The sequence below is a fragment of the Oncorhynchus mykiss genome, chromosome 9, assembly GCF_013265735.2.
Source record: "Oncorhynchus mykiss isolate Arlee chromosome 9, USDA_OmykA_1.1, whole genome shotgun sequence".
Classification (NCBI taxonomy): domain Eukaryota; kingdom Metazoa; phylum Chordata; class Actinopteri; order Salmoniformes; family Salmonidae; genus Oncorhynchus; species Oncorhynchus mykiss.
In genome coordinates, this window is record NC_048573.1 from 44,815,160 (window position 1) to 44,838,936 (window position 23,777).

The 23,777-nt window shown below is 41.2% G+C and overlaps 1 protein-coding gene across 3 annotated transcripts in view; it reads left to right on the forward strand.

The window, feature by feature from the left end:
• Nucleotides 1-23,777, forward strand: part of LOC110532179 (tyrosine-protein phosphatase non-receptor type 11) — a 57,905-nt gene that overhangs the window by 15,150 nt on the left and 18,978 nt on the right. For all 3 annotated transcript variants that reach the window (XM_021615849.2, XM_021615850.2, XM_021615851.2), the window contains exons 2-4: nucleotides 11,231-11,353; nucleotides 21,642-21,836; nucleotides 22,245-22,437. In XM_021615849.2, coding sequence (XP_021471524.1) covers nucleotides 11,231-11,353; nucleotides 21,642-21,836; nucleotides 22,245-22,437 — 511 coding nt within the window. The remainder of the gene's footprint in view (nucleotides 1-11,230; nucleotides 11,354-21,641; nucleotides 21,837-22,244; nucleotides 22,438-23,777) is intronic.

Here is a 23,777-nt window from a genome sequence, read left to right on the forward strand (position 1 = left end):
GCAAACCCAGAGTATCTGGTGGCACAGCTAGCACTGTGTTGCAGTTCCCTAGACCACTGCGCCACCCGGGAGGCCATGCTCTGCTTTTCTGACAGCACACTCCAAAAAGCAAGTCCTGCAGGCTCTAGTTTTGTCTTAACCTGATTATTGTCCAGTCGTGTGGTCCAGTGCTGCAATGAAAGACCTAGTTGAGCTGCAGGCGGCCCAGAACAGAGCAGCACATCTTGCTCTTCATTGTATTCCAAGGGCTGATATACATTCTATGCAGTCTCTCTTGGCTAAGAGTTGAGAGACTGACTGCATCACTTCTTTTTATAAGAAACAATGTGTTGAAAATCCCAAATTGTTTGCATAGTCAACTTACACACAACTCTGACACACACACTTATCCCACCTGACATGCCACCAGGGGTCTTTTCACAGTCTCCAAATCCAGAACAAATTCAACAAAGCATACGGTATTATATAGAGCCATTTTTGCATGGAATTCCGTTCCATCTCATATTGCTCAAATAAACAGCAAACCTGGTTTAAAAAAACATATATATATATATATATATATAGCAACACCTCACAGCACAATGCCTCTCCCCTATTTGACCTAGATAGTTTGTGTATGTATTTATATGTAGGCTACGTGTGTCTTTAAAACATTTATGTAATTCTGTACTTCAGCTGTTCTTGTCTATTAATGTTCTGTATTATGTCATGTTTCATGGTTTGTGTGGACCCCAGGAAGAGTAGCTGCGGCTTTTGCAACAGCTAAGGGGGATCCTTATAAAATACAAAAAATGTGATTCACTCCAAAAACTGTTGTATAAATTGTGCAGAAAAGATACCAGTAATGTTGCAATGTTGGTTGTTAGTTGTTATTACAGAGCAATGGTAATTTTCGCAGGGTCAACAAGTGTATCTTTTATGCTTTAACGGATTCCGAGACTACATGGTCTGAGTGGGCTGCCATTGTTTCATCAGTTGAAACGAGTGACAGCAATGCTGGGCTGACTTAAAAAGCTGCTTGTCTGGGATTAACAACACTTGCTGTTTATAGTAACACATGGCATTTTTTTCTGATTGGTAGACATTTTTTTTTCTCCCATGACCCAGTAAAAAATGTCAGATTAATAACAAAATCAAGTCTAGTCTGGACCCCAGTCAATACAATACAACCCAAGTGGTGTATTCTACTCTACGGGACTGTGTATTCAAGATGGCAGCACCCCAGAATACCATATACTGTATGTCCCAGTGGTGGTCGGTGCCGTTTTTTTTTTTATGAGCATGGCCTTATTTCTATTACAGCATATTGGATGGCTGTCATTCATATTCCATTCACCCAGTTCAATGTAACAGCGATAGGTTTAGGCTACTACATGAAACTCAAATGTTCCCTATACCCATCATGAGGTTGCTGCAACCTAGCCTGTGAATGAAAGTTTACAACGTAGGTGCACACAGGTTGAGAGAAATTTGAGGTGACGGCCTTGCACATTCTTGACTGCATCTAGCAGATCTAGGGTGAAATCATTAGTTGCAAACGAGTTTCCATTGGATAAATTCAGGTATGTTTATCCCCGTTTCGTTCCATTTGCTTCCGTTTAAGAAGTGTTTTGCAACGAAATCGGAGGAATGAATACACCCCTGATCACGAGTAAACACAGTTCACTTTCACAGCAGCCACATTGCATTTCTTCTCGCATCAACTTATTTATAAAACCCTTTTAGGCCTCACTCCTCCCTATCTGAGATATCTACTGCAGCCCTCATCCTCCACATAACACCTTTTGCCTTTTGGTAGGTCGTCATTGTAAATAAGAATTTGTTCTTAACTGACTTGCCTAGTTAACCTTCACTTGTGGACTTCAATGCACAACAGATCAGCTGTATGTGACCAGGCAAAACAAAACAAAAAACTTTTCAAGCCAAACCATATTATAACCGCTATACACGGCCTACATCGTTGTCACAATATTAGCTAAAGTAACGTCATAATCAGCATAGCTAATAAAACTAATGCGTTAGTAAACTCGCTACAATCATGCAGTGATGTTACAGTGTACCGTCAGTAAGCAGTTTAGCAGTTACACCGGTGTGCCCCGGTGGCAATACATTTGTAAAACCAAAAGCTTACCTTGACTTTGAAGAGTTCCAGTGTTGTGTTGGATAGTCATAGCCAGCTAGCTAACATAGTATCCCTCTGATTGAGCAAGGTGTTTGAGTAGGCTAAAGTAGCTAGCTCCATTTGCTAGCTAAGAAAGTGAAAAATAAATAATGACACCTCTGTCTTCGTCTTTCTCTTGGTTCTCCTTCATTTTGGAAGAAATGAATTTGCTCAAAACTATTCAACTATTGTCTTTCCCTCTCTTTGAGTCAACTACTCACCATATGTTATGCACTGCAGTGCTACCTAGCTGCAGCTTATGCTTTCAGTACTAGATTCATTATCTGATCCTTTGATTGGGTGGACAACATATCAGTTCATGCTTCAAGAGCTCTGATAGATTGGAGGATGTCCTCCGGAAGATGTCATAATTACTGTCTAAGTCTATGGAAGGGGGTGAGAACTATGACCCTCCTAGGTTTTGTATTGAAGTAAATGTACCCAGAAGAGTACAGAAGCTAGCTGTCCTCCGGCTACACCATGGTGCTATCCTACAGAGTGCTGTTGAGGCTACTGTAGACCTTCATTGCAAAAGCGTGTGTTTTAATCCATTATTTGGTGAACATATGACTAATTTAGTTTTATTTAAAAAGGATAACTTTTTCAATGTTTTGCCAAGAGTGTGCAATGCTGTCATCAAGGCAAAGGGTGTCTACTGTAAAAAATCTCAAATATAAAATATGTTTAACACATTTTTTTGGTTACTACATGATTCCATATGTGTTATTTCGTCATTTTGTGGTCTTCACTATTGTTCTACAATGTAGAAAATAGTAAAAATGAAGAAAAACCCATGAATGAGTAGGTGTGTTCAAACTTTTGACTGGTACTGTACATAGAATGTTGCACATACTCATAGTTCAAGTAACAACTGGTGGGCAGCAGTGTGATCAGGAGGATGTGGAGCTTGTTGTTTATTTAGATTTACCTCTTTTTTAAATATTTTTATTACCACATGTAATAGTGTAATTATAATACTATATCTGATTATGAAAGGACTGGTTGTACAGCAGAAATCTAATAGACATAAAAATGTGCGCTACAGTATTTGTCCTTTTACATTTTGTTTTTTATTTTCCTCTTCCTCCCCCTGTACTGAGCAATAGTTCCCTCTTCTGCACAGCTAAGCCACAGAGCCATGTGTAGAATAGTACAGAACTGATTTGTTGAATGTTAAAGGTACTGTCATACAAAGTGGAGTATTATAGAAGACATAACAGTTTTATGTAGCTATGTCCAACCTCTGCCGTATGGTATTCTCTGTAAAGTGCATAGTTAGGTTTTGCAAAGCCTGACGCCATACTCGCATTGTATCGTAGGATAATCTGGAAGACTGGCACGTAAGGCTATACTGCTTAGTGAGATGAGCTTGATTCTTGTCCGCTGTGATTGAAACAAGGAACTGGAACAACATTTTATTGTTACGTTTTCACACTTATTGGGCCGTATTCATTTGTGCACACTGTAGCAAAACATTTTAACAAAGGAAAACAAAATCAAGTGTATCTTATTCGACAAATCCATGTAGTCACTCCCTGTTTCAGTGTGTTTTCTTCCATTTGGTGCCTAGTAAATACGACCCTGCTATTTGGTTTGGTTTGTCTTGAGGTCATGGCAGTCATGGAACATTGAGGCCTGTGGTAATGCACAGGATGGAAAGTGTTTGGTGTGCCTCGCCATCCTTGACAGAACCATTGATTTTGGCTCCGAGAATGGGATTTGTAGTTATGATAGCTTGGTAGACAGAGCATGGTGCTGCTGAAATTTCAAACAGAGAAAAAGTTGACTGTTAGAAATGTCAAACGCGCTCAACAACTCACAGAAAAAGATTGAATACCAAAAAAAAGAATAAAACACTACATTGCTGTCATCTTGCTACTACAGCAATACAATGTATTGTACTGGTAACAGTCATGTTCTTGTAATTCCTCTTATCTCCTACTGACTGCTTGTTTTTGAACCAGGTGGACCATAGTGATCCCTATTCTACAGTACATCAGGTGTGTTTCTGAGTCTCCACACGCAAAAACAATTGCTCTATATCCCAGTCCAATGTTAATGCCACAGCTTGGGCATTTGATGATATCAGAGAGAGCCTTGTTCATTCCCCCCCTGCCATGTATTTGTGTCTAATCCCTTGGTGAATGCCAGTGGTAATCGGTTATGATTTGCTGCTGCTGTTTGAAAAGTTCCTCAGTAATCTCCTGGGCTTGGAATGAGAAAAAGCATGGTGCCTGGGTGGATGAGGGGGTCAGGTGCAATCTGGGCCAGTGTCAGTCCCCAGATGTCTGCAGCTTCCCGTGGCTTTGGCCCCGTCTGTTCCCTCTTCCATCAGCTCCACTACTGTCTACATCTCTCTCTCTCTCTCTCTCTCTCTCTCTCTCTCTCTCTCTCTCTCTCTCTCTCTCTCTCTCTCTCTCTCTCTCTGTCTCTCTGTCTCTCTGTCTCTCTGTCTCTCTGTCTCTCTGTCTCTCTGTCTCTCTGTCTCTCTGTCTCTCTGTCTCTCTGTCTCTCTGTCTCTCTGTCTCTCTGTCTCTCTGTCTCTCTCTGTCTCTCTGTCTCTCTCTGTCTCTCTCATGTGAATCTGCTTGTGAATGACAAGCTGTCAATAAAGCGTGATCTGAGTGCAATTCCACCGGAGGTTCGGAGCGAAGGCACAGGACAACGATCCGCCATTCCAAGGACTGGGTTTTACTCGTTTGACGTTGTAGGGACTTAATCGATATAGATGTTTGCCCAGCGGTTGACCTCAAGCTCCCCACGAGTCCGGTTAAATTGGATCCATAGTTTTGCCATCAAACAGAAATATGAAAGGATGTGTGTTTCACGGCTACTTGAAGGCTGTACGAAAGTCTCACAAGGCTTGTAAGTAGATCTAGTGTTAACATGTCTGTTGATGTCCTTATCTTATGAATACAGTCCCTTAAGAGAAAAAAAAACTTCTTTCTGACACTGGTCATGTTTTTTTTGCTGTCCTAAATATGAACATGAAAATACCCAAATACTCACTACTGTGCCAGGGCATAGAAACGTGATCTGGTAAAGATTGTATGTGGAGTTTAATAAAAGGATCTCTTGTTGTTGCGCTCGCTGCATGTATCACTGTCCATGCTTCTTTGGGAAGCGCGGGGGAAGGAAAGCAATCTTTTGCTGTGGAAATGAATGGGCTGTGTGACTCACTGTTTCTCTAAATGTTAGTGTCAAAATCTATTCTTTTCCCACTCGTGTTGAATCACTGGCATTTAACAAAATCCCCCTCTTATCGCTGATATTTTGTATTAAGTCATCTTCAAAAGTCCCCTGCAGTGTTTTTCTTAACACATTGTAAACAGTGTTCTGAAAGTAGTGCTGTATTTAAACCACCACTACATTCACTGTAGCTACGACCTGGTTCTTCACACTTCTCCTAAAGTGTGCACTTGCACACTCACAGTCATGGGATTTAACAATGTCGAAAACTACCCCCACCCAAAGCTTATACAGTACCTATACAATGCCTGTAAATCCATGACGGGGAATGTGAAAATGCATACTTCAATGGAAACTCTCTTGTGCTGTTGCTCGCTAAATGGTTTGGATTCTGAAGCAACTGATGGAGATGTGCAGTAGCAAGCAGTTGTAGGAAAGGGTGGTATTGGTAAAGCAGTGAACTAGGTCTTGAGGTTTGGCTTTTGCTGTTTTATGGCGTAACAGACTATTGACAGTGTCACAACACCCAGTAGGTGTGTTTTTAATATTCATAGGCTATTGTTGTTTTGACAGCTCATCTTAGTTTGTTTCCTGTCATTTATTGACCTGGCAGGACTAAGGACGAAGGCCTTTGTGAGGATTCTGTGCACCGATTGGATTAAATTGAACAAAGATTTTTTTGAGAGTGTATGAGTTTGTTGAAGAATCAACAATGGGTGCAACCTGTCTCGTGGCCACAGCAGACAAAGAAGCTACAGATTGCACCTTTAAGTCTGATACCAGAACAATGTACTACATTCATCTAAGAGCGTATCCAACCATATTCAACAGTGTTTTGTGGAAATTCTCAACCTGCGCTTGTGCATCTACAAAACGTACCATGAGCTCTCTTTTCCATTCACAACATCATTGCAATGGGCTCAATCAACGTTAGCTCTCGTTTTAATGTCATTATTCATTATGCTTCATGCAAATAGGTTCACAGTTCTGCACTTTCACAAGTCTTAAAAAGCCACAATAGTGAATTCATTGGCCATAGCAGCCACTTGTGGAAATGGGCCTTGCGACACTAATAAGTAATAGATTAGCCTCAGTAGTGATAGCAGGGGTCTCCAACAGTTTGATTGTGAGCTACCAGTAGCTCTCAGCCCACCTACTGTATGAGTAGCTTGCCAAATAATTCAGAAAGTGCATGTATTTTTCACACGCTCCACCGCAATCTGTCACAAACAAATCTCACAAGTATCAGACACCGCAAGCTCCCAGATACTATATAATTAAATCCACATTGACATTGTCCCACCCTTGGTTAGACACAATTGGCTTAAAAAGCCAAACGTAACACTATCTGCCAATTCATTTCTAGGAATATTGCCTCTGTATGTCTGTGTGGTGTGCGCCTCTGTTTATCGTTCACTTCGTGTAGCCAGTTAGCAATAACTATAACTGTCTTCTGAGTAGGCAAAGACTTTCCCCAAAACCTTCACGATTAAATGGTAACTGCAAAGTAAGTATACCTGGCAGAATTTCACTGAGTGTACAAAACATCAAGAACAGCTGCTATTTCCATGACGTAGACTGACTAGGTAAGTCCAGGTGAAAGCTATGATCCCTTATTGATGTCACTTGTTAAATCCACTTCAATCAGTGTAGATGAAGGGGAGGAGACAGGTTAAATAAGGATTTTTAAGCCTTGGGACAATTGCAACATGGATTGTGAATGTGTGTCATTCAGAGGGTGAATGGGCAAGACAAAATATTAAGTGCCTTTGAACGGGGTATGGTAGTAGGTGCCAAGCGCACCGGTTTGTCAAGAACTTGACACAACTGTGGGAAGCATTGGAGTCAACATGGGTCAGCATCCCTGTGGAACGCTTTCGACACCTTATAGAGTCCTTGCCCGACGAATTGAGGCTGTTCTGAGGCAAAAGGTGTTCTTAATGTTTTGTACACTCAGTGTATATCAGGATTCTTTCTACAGTATCAATCGGGTGGGCTTTTGTTTTGCAAACTCTGTCATGACATATGCAGGAGCAAAAATATTACTAGACCAGCACATTCTTCGCTCCTAAAATTCTCAATTAGAGGGGTATTACACTCAAATCTTTTACCCTCAAGAATGGTCTTCTGATGTGATTTAAGCATTGGCATCAATTGTCATTGTTTCTCTACTAATAATTGTAATTTGTAAAAAAATACATAATATGTAATTAAATTTAAAAGGAAAAATATAACAAAGCTACATTTGGGAAAATACAAGTGATTACTTGAAAGCTAGGAAGAAATTGATGAGTTGCTCTCATTAGTGATGTGCGAGTTGACTCATAACCCGCAGTCCGCACGGTTATATCCGCGGGGCGGGTTTAGGGTCAAGAAATATTGTGTAGATGAAGGGCGGGTGGGTGGCGGTCAGTTTGAATATTCTTATTTTTTCATTATGTTAATCTGCCGTTAGTGCGTAGCCTAAGTTTTAGGGCTAACTGTAGCACACCAATACACATCAATTGCCAAATGCTTTTGGAAACTTGGGCAGAAAAAGTTAACGTTGATCCACTGAGGCAAAATGAACAATGGAGATTCATTCAAGAAGAGAAAAGCTGCAAAATGGAGAGTTGAAAATATCTAGAAGGGAGGAACAGAACAGTCATCTAATGTTTGGGAAAGATGTGGTGAAAGAGGATGATGGCAGTGTTATGTTTGTGAGGTGCTATACAAATTAGACAGTTACATGATGGGGACTTCTAGGTGGGATGTTTTTGTCTTTTTAAAATTAATTGTGCAATAATTATGTGTAAATATTCAAATAAATAACCATATCGAAGTAAAGTTAGTCACGCGATGACATGTGTGGTCCTCCCACTACGACTCGGGAAAGCATGCAGTTTATTAGGCTACAGATTAAATAAATGATGAACTTCACAGGGTGGTGAAAGTGCAAGGTGATGAGGTTGATGCTCCTTTCCAATAAATATTAAGGGTCTTATTCTGGTGACATGATAATCGATTGTTGGCTGCCGTTTGACAAATAAAAATCATCTCATTCTTTTGTCCGTTAGTCATATGTGTGCTCTAGCCAACAGTGCGCAGTGGGCAGACTCGCTATATAACGGAACATTTTTTTGTGAGAAAACCATCAGTAGAGTTGAAAATGCCACGGTACATAGGAATTGAACTACAAATGGTATTTTTATGAACACTATGTCATCAAGCAACACCCTTTTATTCGCAACAAGTCAATTTGATGGAAACATCACTGGTGGGAAAATGCACAGATTGTTTTTATGCGATTTTTGAATATTCACCAATTGGATTGAAACCTAGCCACTGTCCGTAGGTCTATAACATCTAACATAGCCTCATATAATATTAACTCCTGCAGAATTAAGTATTTCTTGCAGTAAAATTATACACCAAATGTCAATTTTTCGTGAACGGGAGAGGAGAAATATGTTATTTCTTTCAGCATCTTAAGAGATAATAGTATTTCAACCACATAAAATAGGCATCCGAGCCAAACTGAAATCTTAACATGTTGTAACAACTTTTAATGTCCTTCAAACCGGTCTGATGCCATTTGGAAATGGCATCGTTAGCATTTTCTCCTCGGTTCATAAACATCTTTGCTGCCAAATCAAATGTATTTATATTGCCCTTCATACATCAGCTGATATCTCAAAGTGCTGTACAGAAACCCAGCCTAAAACCCCAAACAGCAAGCAATGCAGGTGTAGAAGCACGGTGGCTAGGAAAAACTCCCTAGAAAGGCCAAAACCTAGGAAGAAACCTAGAGAGGAACCAGGCTATGTGGGGTGGCCAGTCCTCTTCTGGCTGTGCCGGGTGGAGATTATAAGATGTTCATAAATGACCAGCATGGTCCAATAATAATAATGCAGAACAGTTGAAACTGGAGCAGCAGCACGGCCAGGTGGACTGGGGACAGCAAGGAGTCATCATGTCAGGTAGTCCTGAGGCATGGTTCTTGGGCTCAGGTCCTCCGAGAGAGAGAGAGAGTTAGAGAGAGCACACTTAAATTCACACAGGACACCGAATAGGACAGGAGAGGGTACTCCAGATATAACAAACTGACCCTAGCCCCCCGACACATAAACTACTGCAGCATAAATACTGGAGGCTGAGACAGGAGGGGTCAGGAGAGACTGTGGCCCCATCCGAGGACACCCCCGGACAGGGCCAAACAGGAAGGATATAACCCCACCCATTTTGCCAAAGCACAGCCCCCACACCACTAGAGGGATATCTTCAACCACCAACTTACCATCCTGAGACAAGGCCGAGTATAGCACACAAAGATCTCTGCCACAACATTATTCTTGTGAGCAAGGGTTTATTTAGTCTTATAGGGCAACCAGTAATGACAGAAAATAAGCTGTATGTATCTAATGATAGTCAAGTTGACTAACAAATAGCCTACCAAATTGCAGTGGTGGAAAAAGTACCCAGTTGTCATAAAGTCAAGATACCTTAATAGAAAACCCAGTAAAATACTACTTGAGAGTATTTTGGTTTTAAATATAATTAAGTATCAAAAGTAAATGTAATTGCTAAAATATACTTAAATATCAAAAGTATAAGTATAAATAATTTTCTATAGGAATGCAGTGAAGTGAAAGTTGACAAAAATATAAATAGTAAAGTACAGACACCCCAAAAAACGACTTAAGTAGTACTATAGAGTAATTTTACTTAAGTACTTTACACCACTGCCAAATGGCTGGAAATGATAAGCAGAAACAGGCTAATATCTAAAAGGCCTGTCAAAAATGAATTCCACCATCTCTGACTGTACAGTGCATTTTCTATGTTTATGGGTTAGGATCGGGTGCGTGCTTAAGAATTTCACTTCATCACATATAGTCGTGCGGTTGCAGATGGGTTATTAACAAATGCGTCCGGGTGCAGGTGAACAAACACATGACACTAGCTCTCATGCTAGAAAAGGTTGGAACCCTGTGAACTAACTGAACCATGAGCTGCAACTCCAAACAACTGACTTACTGACATGCTTCACTAATTTAGCATACTAACAATGATGAAAAACACACATTATGAAGAGGAAAAAACATTATTCCATGTTGCATTTCTTAGCATAACCACATAAATTGTATTTCTCAGACATCTATAGATCTTTTGCTATGAAGAGGAGTCACAATCCCCTTTTTTAGTATAGATTTTTTTATTTATTTATGACAGAACAGTAAGGATGTATGTAGGGGGAGATAGTGATAGAAGGACACAGACCAGAGCCATACTTTTCAATTACGCTAGTGTGTATTTCTCTATATTATTTTAGGTTGGTGGATAATGTAACATCCAAATTTGTAATGGTTGATAGTGGACGATAGGGTTTATCATAATGTGAGCTGGATGGAGTAAATGTTATCTTTTACTCTCTACTTGGTTATATAACAGAGGAAGTAAACATTTGCCAGTTATATTAAGCTCTGTAAATATTGGTGTTCTGCTTTCCAAAAGTTTATATCTCACTTTTTATGTGTATCTAACTACTGTCACCAAACTGACCCAGCTAGCACATTTGGTTCTATGGAAGTTGTGGGTTTCCCATTGGTTTTGGGACCAAACCCATAAGTTTCCTGACCGGTAAAATGTTAAGTTTAAAAAAAATGTTTTGCCTGTTCTGGGAATGTAAATGTTTAGGTTGCAGGGAGGTTCTAACAGTTTTCCTGGGAGGTTTTATTAACGTTCTGAGAATGGAAATGGTAGGTTATTTGAAGGTAATTAACTAACGTTCTGTATACGCCTGGAAGTCCCTTAGGGATGTATAGAGAAACACTGGTGACTCTGGATTTGGCTTTTGTGATCAAAACTATTCTCTCTCTCTCACTCTCTCTGTTCTTCAAGGTGGTTCCACCCCAACATCACCGGCATCGAGGCAGAGCAGCTCCTGTTGACGCGGGGGGTCCACGGCAGTTTCCTAGCCCGGCCGAGCAAGAGCAACCCGGGGGATTTTACTCTCTCTGTCAGGTAGCAGCGTCCATGTTACCAGCATGTCACATTTTGGTTGCCAAAATGTTGTGGGAAAGTTATTTGTCCAATAACCAAAGGAGAACAGCATTGTTATCTCCTAGCGCTTTAGCCTAGCGCTTTAGCCTAACGCTAGCCGCCTATACACCACAACATTGTCACTGATGTCAACTTCAGCATTCAGAGAGAACCAAACTCGGGTGTATTGTCTCCTGGGGCCGGCTGAGCAATTTTAATGAAGGCAGGAGTCAAGCCGCATGTCATCTGTGCACAGTTGGCCAAGCTGAAATGGGAAATAATCGCTCCTCAAATATACCTTTGTTGCTCTCCCGAGTTTCTAGGAAATGGAGAACGTTTGTTTCCCCCCTCGGTTGAAAAAAAAGTATAAAACTGGTGTAAGAACCTTTCACAAGAATTCACATATGATTTTAAATCCCTTTTTAGACTGTACCCCTTTCTAATTTGAACAAAACCTTACCATACATAAGGTAACCATAAGTGTTTGCCCAATGTAGAAGAGGTCAGAAGGTGACTTTTGGACCTGTAATCATAACCCTGGCAGACATGTTGAAAGCGTTCAAATGATATCAAACTCAACCGTTTATCGTTTTCAGTGATTAAGACATGGATGTATTTTGGTAGGGTGGGGTATGCAAAATGGGTCAACCTTGAGCACCTCTATCTCCTGATTCCGGTCCAAAATGTCACTTTCTGATCACTTCTTCCATGGGCAAACATGTATGGAAAGTTTTGTTTCAATTAAAAGGGATGCTGTCAAAAAATGATTGAATTGAAATGGATTTACATCACCGTCAGACAAAGGCCCGTATCATATTGGAACCTTCCAGATCTCTGACAGCTCACTCGCTCTTCCCTGTCCCACTGATCCCTTTCACTGCGGACACTCATCCAGACCTCCAGATGGCCTCTCCAATCTGTCCCGAGATGTTATCTCCAGTGCCACATGTCACCTCTCAACGTGACACCACACCACCACGTCCCCACTACTATGTACTTCTTCCACTCAGACAAACGCACATTATAGAGTTGGCTTTGGGACGTCTGTAATTGTTGTTCAGAAGGGTGCGTAGGGGTATAGGGAGTGTGTGTGTGTTTCTAAGCGTGTGCAGGATGGGAGTGTCCATAATTATGTGGCAGCAACGGCAAATTGACTTCAGAACCAAGCACTCATAAAAGGATATTTATCTCTTTCATACACAGACCAAAATCCCACTAATTTTACATGCTTGCATTTTATACCAGATTTTTTGCATATCTGAAAGGTGTAGGGGGTAAAAGGCATAGAAAATAAAAGCCACCTAAAGACCTAGTCATGATAACTGCATTTTCATTTTTGTGTGAATGGTTCTCTGCTTTTCTGCAGGTAAATTCATTAACACTTCCCTAATTTGAACTGCAAACAGCTGCCATGGTTTAACAACAATCCCCACCCCTCCCAATTTGCCAGTTACCCACTGGTATGTATAAAGGGGTACCTGTAAATAAGGGTCTGTTTGAAAGGAGGTCATATAAACTTACCACAGCTTCTGTCTGAAATGTGGTATTTCTGAACACTTCTACCATGAGCACGCATGTAAGGAAGGTTTCATTCAACTCAAAAGGAGTGCAGTCAGAAAGTGATTGAATTCATATAGAACGACCTTTACGCCACAACAGCCCTTTGAGGAATATGACCTCTTTTGACCTCCGTGTATGAAATCGTCAAGTCTAACCCTGTCCCATGACATTACATTTCACTGAATTATGAACAGTTGTAGAACAGTTCTCTATTTGGAGAGCTGACTACAAAAGAGAAGTGTGGAGTTCTGGTAAACAGCAGGCCTCTGTGACTTCCTGCAGTGCGAGGAGAGAGAGAGTGGCTCTGCTTTGGCAACGGAAGCTTTTAAGAGGCTCATGAGTTGGAAAAAGCTCCTGGAAAAGGTCCAGCGTCGGCCTTTAGCGCACCGCTCTTTAGCAGAGAGAGAGAGAGAGAGAGAGACGGGGAGAGAGCAGTTAGGCTGGCAGCAGCAGTGAGTGGTGAGTGTGGCAGGCCAGGCAGTAGCTCTTAATAACATTAAGGCCGGGGGTCCATGTCGAGGTCTGACCTGGCTGATGCCTGTGGCTATGTGGTGACTTTGGGCTGCGTGTGTGTGTGTGTGTGTGTGTGTGTGTGTGTGTGTGTGTGTGTGTGTGTGTGATTGAGAATTGGCAGCCTTATTTTGTGTCTGCACTGTTTTGCTATTGAAAGTAGGCTCTGCACCGACATCAATGGATAAGATTCCATTTTCGAACACATTTTTTTGCGTGAGAGATTACACCAAAAATAAATGATATCAAAATATCCTGTTTGATAGTGAAAAACCCCCAGAAGCCATACTTATTAAGTTATCATGAACGGATGAAAGTCCTTTTAAAAGAACTGATGAGAGCCATGTCCTTTTAAGCACAGTTCTTTGTACTTTTATTTCTTTGTGACTATTCAGGGATGCCTTACCCTGTGACCAAGCTAACTGCTCTTACTTGTGTAATCGTATCTCACACACTCTCATATCACACTCACACTCTCACAAACTCTCATATCACGCACACTCTCATATCACACACTCTCATATCTCAGTCTCATATCACACACACACACTCTCACACTCACATTACACACACTCACACACTCTCATATCACACACACACTCTCACACACTTGCATTTAACACTCTCTCTCAATTGTGTATATACTCACACACAATCACACATCACAGACACTCCTCTCACAGACACACTCAATGAGAGAGTAATTAACAAGTTATTAGTAGAGTGTCTACTTACTTAACCTCCACGGGATGGGTGGTTGCTAATGTGACTAGAATGACGTTGTATACAACAGCCGGGTCATAGACACAACTTTCCGGTACATAGACATGTCTTATATGGGCAGAAAGCTTAAATTCTTGTTAATCTAACTGCGGTGTCCAATTAATAGTAGCTATTGCAGTGAAAAAGTGCCATGCTATTGTTTGAGGAGAGTGCACAACAACAACAAATGTTTATCACGGCAACTGGTTTGATACATTCACCTCTGTAGGTAAATAATTGCTCTGATTTGTCATCCTGAGGGTCCCAGAGATAAAATGTTGCATAGTTTTGTTTGATCAAATCTATTTTCATGTTCAAATGTAGGGACTGGGGTCTACATTTTGACCCCACTGCTGTCTTTGGCTCCACACCCACCCCGCCCGACCATGTAGATGTGTGAAAGTTAGTGAATAAGATAATGATCCAACATGACATTCCTGGGGGTGTGTAAACATTTTTATTACCAAAGCATTTTTGTATGTTCTCTATAGTTATGTACAATGAAAATGTATCAATTGACCAATTCTTCACTGGATCAGTCTGAAACGTTGCACCCATACTGATTGCATTTCAAAGATGATGGGGGAAAACCTCCAAAAAGAACGCATGTTTTTTTTGTTTGTATTATCCTTTACCAGATCTAATGTGTTATATTCTCCTACATTAATTTTACATTTCCACAAAGTTCAAAGTGTTTCCTCTCAAATGGTATCAAGAATATGCATATCCTTGTTTCAGGTCCTGGGCTACAGGCAGTTAGATTTAGGTATGTCATTTTAGGCGAAAATTGAAAAAAAAGGTTGTTAAGAGGTTTAAGCATAAGCCTTGAGGGGGTGTGGTATATGGCCAATATACCACGGCTAAAGGCTGTTCTTATGCATGATGCAATGCACAGCCCTTAGCCGTGGTATATTGGCCATATATCACAAACCCCCGAGATGCTTTATTGCTACATAAACTGGTTGCCAACAGAATTGGAGCAGTAAAAATACATGTTTTGTCATACCCGAGGTATACGATCTGATATACCACGGCTGTCAGCCAATCAGCATTCAGGGCTCAACCCACCCAGTTTATAGTAGATGTTAGATGAGGGAAATCCAGCTCGTCTCTCTCTCTCTCGTTGTAATGGACGTCCTGGTACTCCACAAGGCTGTGTTGTCTCATTCTCCCTGCTTTTCCCTTTGCTTATCTCTCCCTTCTTTCCTGGCCCGGGCTGGATGGCAGGGGGAGGCCAGGAGGGGTAGTGGGGGATGGGGAAGGTTAAACATTGTGATGTTAACTGTTCCAGTAGGGTCCGGAGTCAGAGACCCTTCTAGAGTAATGTGTATTTAAGTAGGCTGGTTTCCATTGACCCAGGTTTATTTGACAAAAGTAATGTCACCAAAAAAATCTTTGCGTTGTGTAATGTAAAAATGGCTGACATAGGAGACATTTTCTAATCGTTATCTGTTCGACGGGTGGATTTTTATTTTGTCTAACTTTCTTTTATTGCGACAAATGAGGATGGAAACTGTTTTTCAAATAAATGATGAGTGCCAAATAATTTTGAAGGTACACGGGGCACGTGATCACGCACCAGTCACAAGTTTGGGGACACCTCATTTCAAGGTTTTTCTTTTATTTTTACTATTTTCTACATTGTAGAATAATAGTGAAGACATCAAAACTATGAAATAACACATGGAATCATGTAGTAATCAAAAAAGTGTTCAACAAATCGAAATATATTTTATATTTAAGATGTTTTAAAGTAGCCACCCTTTGCCAGTCCATCATTACTTTAAGTCAATCCGGAAAATGTAAATAACTTTGAAAGTTTCTTCAAGTGTAGTCGGGGGAAAAATCAACCGCTATGATGATAACTGCTCTCATGAGGACCGCCACAGGAAAGGACGACCCAGAGTTACCTCTGCTGCAGAGGATAAGTTCATTAGAGTTAACTGCACCTCAGATTGCAGTCCAAATAAATGCTTCACAGAGTTCAAGTAACAGACACATCTCAACATGAACTGTTCAGAGGAGACTGCGTGAATCAGGCCTTCATGGTTGAATTGCTGAAAAGAAAGCACTAATAAGGGACACCAATAATACAAAGAGACTTGCTTGGTCCAAGAAACATGAGCAATGGACATTAAACCGGTGGAAATCTGTCCTTTGGTCTGGTGAGTCCAAGTTTGAGATTTTTGGTTCCAACCGCCGTGTCTTTTTGAGATGCAGAGTAGGTGAACGGATGATGTCCGCATGTGTGATTCTCACCGTGAAGCATGGAGGAGGAGGTGTGATGGTGTGGGGGTGCTTTGCTGGTGACACTGTCAGTGTTTTATTTAGAATTCAAGGCACACTTAACCAGCATGGCTACCACAGCATTCTGCAGCGATAAGCCATCTCATCTGGTTTGTGCTTAGTCCCACTATCATTTGTTTTTCAACAGGGCAATGACCCAACACACCTCCAGGCTGTGTAAGGGCTATTTGACCAAGAAGGGTGATGGACTGCTCCATCAGATGACCTGGCCTCCACGATCCCCCAACCTCAACCCAATTGAGATGGTTTGGGATGAGTTGGACTGCAAAGTGAAGGAAAAGCAGCCAACAAGTCCTCAGTATATGTGGGTACTTCTTCAAGACTGTTGGAAACGCATTCCAGATGAAGCTGGTTGAGAGAAAGCCAAGAGTGTGAAAGCTGTCATCAAGGCAAAAGGTGGCAACTTTTTTGGTTAGTACATGCTTTCATATGCGTTATTTCATAGATTGGATGTCTTCACTGTTATTGTACAATTTCGAAAATAGTCAAAATAAAGAAAAGCCTTTGAATGAGTAGGTGTGTCCAAACTTTTAACTGGTACTGCATGTCATCAGGCAACTAAAGCTACTATCAACTATCTCTTTTTTGTATGGAAGTCTATGAGAGAATGTTGAATTATGTGAGGCTTATTTGATCGAATAGAAGTTTAGTAATGTGTAGGCTGTTACAAATGTACTGATATAAGTTGATGCAATCAGCATTCTGGCAACTTTGGAGAAAAAAACGACTTAGTTGTGCCTGTTGTTCACATACATATCTGCCCTATCGTTAGCTAGAATGGTCATACCTGAGCTTGCCATCTTTGAGGACATGTACAGCGCCTTCAGAAAGTATTCATACTCATTGATTTATTCATTTTGTTGTTACAGCCTGAGTTCAAAATGTATTAGATTTTTTTTCTCACCCATCTACACACAATAGACAATGACAAAGGGAAGTTTTTGCAAATGTATTGAAAATGAAATACGGAGATGAAGTATTCACACCCCTGAGTGAATACTTTGTAGAAGTGCTTCTGGGTCTTTCTGGGTAAGTCTCTGAGAGCTTTCCACACCTGGATTGTACAACATTTGCCCATTATTCTTCAAGGTCTTTCAAATTGGTTGACAACCATTTTCAGGTCTTACCGTAGATTTTCACGTAAATTTAAGTCAAAACTGTAACTCGGCCACTCAGGAACATTCACTGTCTTCTTGGTAAGAAACTCCAGTGTAGATTTGGCCTTGTGTTTTAGGTTATTTTCCTGCTGAAAGGTGAAATCATCTCCCAGTGTCTGGTGGAAAGCAGACAGAACCAGGTTTTGCTCTAAAATTTTGTCTGTGCTTAGCTCCAATCCATTTATTTTTTTATCCTTAAACTCCCCAGTCCTTAACGATTACAAGCATACCCATGACATGATACAGCCACCACTATTATTGAAAATATAGAAAAAAAAAGTTAATTGCTTTGCCACATTTTTTGCAGTATTACTCTAGTGCCTTGTTGCGAACAGGATGCATGTTTAGGAATAGATTTTTTTCTGCAAAGTCTTCATTCTTTTCACTCTGTCAATGAGTTTATTATGGTGGAGTAACTACAATGTTGTTGATCCATTCTCAGTTTTCTCCTGTCACAGCCATTCAACTCTGTGACTGTTTTAAAGTCACCATTGGCCTCGTGGTGAAATTCCTGAGCGGTTTCCTGCTTCTCCGGCAACTGAGTTAGGAAGGACGCCTGTATCTTTGTAGTGACTGGGTGTATTGATACACATTCAGAAGTGTAATTATTAACTTCTCCATGCTCAAAGGAATATTCATTGTCTGCTTTTTTAAATTCTTACCCATCTACCATAGGTGCCCTTTGCGATGCATTGCAAAACTTCCCTGGTCTTTGTTGTTGAATCTTTGTTTGAAATTCACTGCTCTACTGAGGGCCTTTACAGATAATTGAATGTGTGGGGATACAGAGATGAGGTAGTCATTCAAAAATCATGTTAAACACTATTATTGCACACAGAGTGAGTCCATGCAACTTATTATGTGACTTGTTAAGCATATTTTTACACCTGAACTTATTTAGGCTTGCCATAACAAAGGGGTTAAATGCCTATTGACTCAAGACAATTCAGCTTTTCATTTTTTATTCATTTGTACACATTTAGAAAATATAATTGCAATTTGACATAATGGGGTATTGTGTGTAGGTCAGTGACAAAAAAATCTAAATTGAATCCACCATTACAAAATAATATTGGCACTTTAGAGTTATTAGATGACTTACTTGCATTCTATCCAAACTGGCTTCTGCGGGCCTCCTGAGACACGAAGCAGATAGGTGAGGGCATATGGATTGTTATTTATTAATGCACAGTTTGCCTAAATGGATAATGGAAACGCTTCAACTCCCATTATTATTCGACACCAGCTGTTACTTTTTTATTATATATTTTTTGTGATGTCATCACCTCCAGGCAGCGGTTTTTATCGACACCAAGACAATTAAATGGAAACGCACTGTAGCAGTCAATTGTCACATCTATTTTCTATGCAAACTTTCTAATTGTCCACAAAAATATCACTGGACAAGTTAATTGAAACATAGCTAGGTGAGACCAGTTGTTACGGGTTAGACTACAGCTCAGATATTACAACAGTTTGAGTTTTGTTGTGTTACAACCTGAACAATTATTATTATATATATATTTGTACCTTTTTATTTAACTAGGAAAGTCAGTTAAGAACATATTCTTATTTTCAATGACTGCCTAGGAACAGTGGGTTAAGTGCCTTGTTAAGAATGACAGATTTTTTTTTACCTTGTCAGCTCGGGGATTCGATCTTGCAACTTTTCGGTTACTAGTGCAACGCTCTAACCACTAGGCTACCTGTTGCCCTGAATTCAAAATGGATTTTTTTTTTAATTCTCTCACCCAACTACAAGAAATACCCCATAATTACAAAGTGAAAAAAAATATATTTCTATTTTTTTATTGAAATGAATATACAGATATATCTTATTTGCACAAGTATTCACACCCCTTAGTTTGTAGAAGTAACTTTACTTGATATGTAGGTTTCTCACTTATGGGTGGCACAAATTAGGATATGGGGGAAGGAAATGTGCATGGTATAAGCAAATTAAATACTGTAGTATTACTATAGTTAAACTGTAGTGTTTTTGCGGACTGTAGAGTGCACAATGAATGGAGCCAAATACAGCGTTTCTATAGCAAAATATCTTATTCATCCATTTTTGTTAAAATTTTTAAGCATTAAACGACCTGGTATAATGGTTCGTTGATCAGTTATACATTTAACAGCCGTTATTTTTGCGCTTTTGCCCAAATTCGGCCTTTAATCATTTACACAGTAACAATTTTGTAAATAATACTTTGTATCCCCCCCCCCCAAAAAAAAATACACAACCCTGTCCAACAGTACTACTTGATATTGCATTTGTCATAATCAGGTACAGGAGCTAGTATCTAGCAGATTCAAGGATGAAGTATGGCACATTGATAATGTGTGCAATGTCTCCAAGTCTGCAACAGACCAAGCCCATCTGCAGAGTAAAATCTAGTTGGATGTTTTTGGCTCATTGAGATGTCATTAATCGTGTTAAATTCCCTCAAAACAGCCTGCCACACGCACGCGCGCACATTGCAGCCATCGCTGGCCATTAGTAGCCACAGACAGGGAGGCATACTACTCCACTCAAACATTCATAACACAATTACAGGGAAGGAGGGAGTGCAGGTTTATAGGCAAGATAGAGATGGATGGCGAGAGAAGTGGAGAGAGAGAGAGTGATGGGAAGCAGAGTAACGGAGGGAGGGAGGGAGATATGATTAGCTACACTTTTTATGACTGTTACTTGATCATCAATTTGCAGAGCGAAGGCTTGCTAATTACATTCAAACTAGATATCAGATAGCGTAATGTGCAGTGTTGTCACTTTTCTAATTGCCTGTGTTAGATCGCTAGCTATGATCTTTTTTGTAAAAGTGCGTGGAGTGGGAGTTGTGGTTGGCTGCATGCTCAAAAACGGTCTTCTTCTGAATGTGTAGGTGTACTTAGACAACAAAGCGTATGTTTTGAAGGTTGGTTTTGCTTGTTGCTGCAGAAAAATGGTGCTCTGATATTTTTACTGCAATGGAAAAAATTGAAGAAGAAGTCTGACTTGTTTCCATACTGATAAGAATGTTTCGGTTTAGAATGTGTGTGTGTGTGTGTGTGTGTGTGTGTGTGTGTGTGTGTGTGTGTGTGTGTGTGTGTCACTGTCTGTTTGTGGCTGTGTATCTTGTAAAGTGGCAGTGACTGTTTTATGACCTTGTCTGAGCTGTGCTCTCTAGTCACCTGCATTTAATGAAAAGCAGCTTCTTTCAAATACTCACCTCAAATAAAATCTCTTTTAAGCCTTTAATATGAAATAAACATGGTATTATAGAGGGATAATATTGTCTGATAAGGTTTTTTTCTAGAAGGGAAACAGTCTTATTTCTGTACAGATTTGTTGAATGAACGGTTTCCTATTGTTTAGAAATGATTGGGTATTCACTGTACCACTGATCAAATCAACCTGTTGTTTTCATGCAGGTTTTTGTGGTCTTGCTCTGTTTGTATACACATACTCACACACACACACACACACACACACACGCTCACACACACACAGAACAGTGGTAATCTAACCTCTATTAGCCAACCCTACAGGATTCTGCGATGGCCACATTTTTACCAAAATCAACAATCCCCCAAATATTATGCGAAGGCTTGTAAATTTGACCACTCACTGCATAATTACCTCATTGTCAAAGCATTGCAAAACTGACCCATCACCGTAGTGTAGAAAGAGGGCTCGCCATATCAACCTAACATTTACCACATAATATGGTTCAATCAAGCCACAAGTCAACAGACTTTTGTCCTCATCGGTGCATTTTCGCGACAAATGTTAGAAATTCATAGCATATTACCCCGCAAAAACACAAAATCCCTGCGAAATCCTGGAGGGACTAATTAACCTAACCTCTGCTACATACTGCAGGGTAAACCGGTTACCTAATAAAAAGTGACCTATTTGAACAATGTGCGCTGTGACTAACTCTCTTCCCTGACTCTCTTCCGTGTGTGTGTGTGTGTGTGTGTGTCAGGCGGAGTGATGAGGTCACCCATATTAAGATCCAGAATTCAGGGGACTACTACGACCTCTATGGAGGGGAGAAGTTTGCCACGCTGGCAGAGCTGGTGCAGTACTACACAGAGCAGCACGACCTCCTCAGAGAGAGGAATGGAGACGTCATCGAGCTCAAGTACCCACTCAACTGCAAAGACCCAACCTCCGAGAGGTACGCACACACACAGAAATGAACAACCACACATTGTGACGTACAATGTATCTATTTCTAAGAACAATGTGTGATCTCTGTCAAGCATGGTTTCTGTGGCTTCTCCATGAAACACCTGCTGAGACCTCTTGTTGGAACCTCCTACACATTCACATATGCAAGCTCTCATACAGACACAGACATGCAGAGGCACACACTATTCAAGTTTCTTTGTAACACCATCACGTGTGCAAACTCAACTCAGAAACAAACACACTTTTTGATTTCTTAAGTTAACAATTCAATATATACGGCTGGGTTGGGGTGACTTTCATTTCAGTCCTCATTGCTTTTCAATGGTATTAGTATATTCAAACGTAATAGTCATGTCATAAATTGTCTGGCTCTACATCTACCAATCTACCCTAGGTGGTACCACGGGCACCTCTCTGGGCGCGACGCTGAGAAGCTGCTTACGGACAAGGGCAAGCCTGGCAGTTTCCTGGTGCGCGAGAGCCAGAGTAAACCAGGTGACTTCGTGCTCTCTGTCCTCACCAACGAGGAGAAGCATGAAAATGTGGACCGCAAGACCAAGGTTACCCACGTCATGATCCGATACCAGGTAACATGTCATGATCCGATATCAGGTAAGACCAGCTAGGGCCTATACTGAGCCAGAGCTATGCATATAGTTTGGCAAGCAATGTTTGAGATGTAGACTTTTAATGGGTGCCATGTTAGCACCAAACGTTTTAGGCAGGTCATAACACGGTTATTAACATTGTTTGATGCCAACATTGCAGACTGAACTAGTTCTGGTTTTATCAAAATACGATGAGTGTCATCGCTGCCGGCGTACCTGACAGGTACACGCTACCCTGCACCTACTGTGAGCCAGATGACACTGCAATCGCTACTCATTCTTCCTCCTTCAAGGCGCTCCACACGTAACTGGAGTGGGACTTCTGAAGTGTGGTACCCCCCTCGACTGGTGTTTCGTCGATAAGCACACGACACTTCGGAGGGCCTCAGCGGCAGAACCAGCATTCTGGAATTACCCCCTCGATCCCACCACTCAACTCAGCCTCCCTAATGCCTGCTTGGCTCTGCCACCGTTCATTCCTCTTCAGCCAGATCCAACGAGATGCCTCTTCTGCCTGCTTGCTGATATCAGCCACCAGCTTCTTCATTGCCACTCCTTCAATGCTGAGCAGCCCCAGGGTTCTCCAGAGTGAATTGCCTGTGAAGGCCCTTCAGCCAACCTCAAGTGGTATATTCCAGGCTCCATCCATTTTGCTGACTCTCAAGGATGAGGGACTGGTGTTTATTGTGCATCCATTCTCTCCTCCCAGGGCACTGTAAGCTCGACGAGGACCACCTGGTTTGTGCTTCTAGATCAGAGGACTATATCTGGTCTTAGGCTTGTGCTGGCTATCTCCTCTGGGAGAGCAGCTGCTTCTTGAGGTCTGCCTGCATCTCCCAGTTGCCTGCTGTGGCAAGTATCCCTTTGGTCCTTGTTCTCTTTGCTGCACTCTCTCCTGACCTGTGGAAGTACCTGGCAAACCATTTCATCCTTGCTGTCCCGAAGCATCAGGACTTGACATGCTTTTGTTGCCTTGAACTCCTCTACCACAGATGATATTGGCAGCTGCAGCTTGCTGCCTGTGCTGTACAGACCGATGGAGCAGAAGCTTGTTGGGACCGCTAGCCATCTCCTGAGGAAGTTGTTAAGTTTCCTTCCTAGTGCCTTCACTTTTAAAAGAGGTACCTCATATTCAAACAGTGGCCAAAGGAGTCTAGGAAGTACCCCGTGTTGGAAGCCCCATGCCTTACACTTGCCAGGTAGGCCGCACTTATCCACAGATGTCATCTACGTGTTGGCCTGCACACGTAGATGTCATTGAGTGCACTCTCTTTGTCATTGAGCTCTGCCCCATACCACTTCCCCAAGCTCTTCACAGG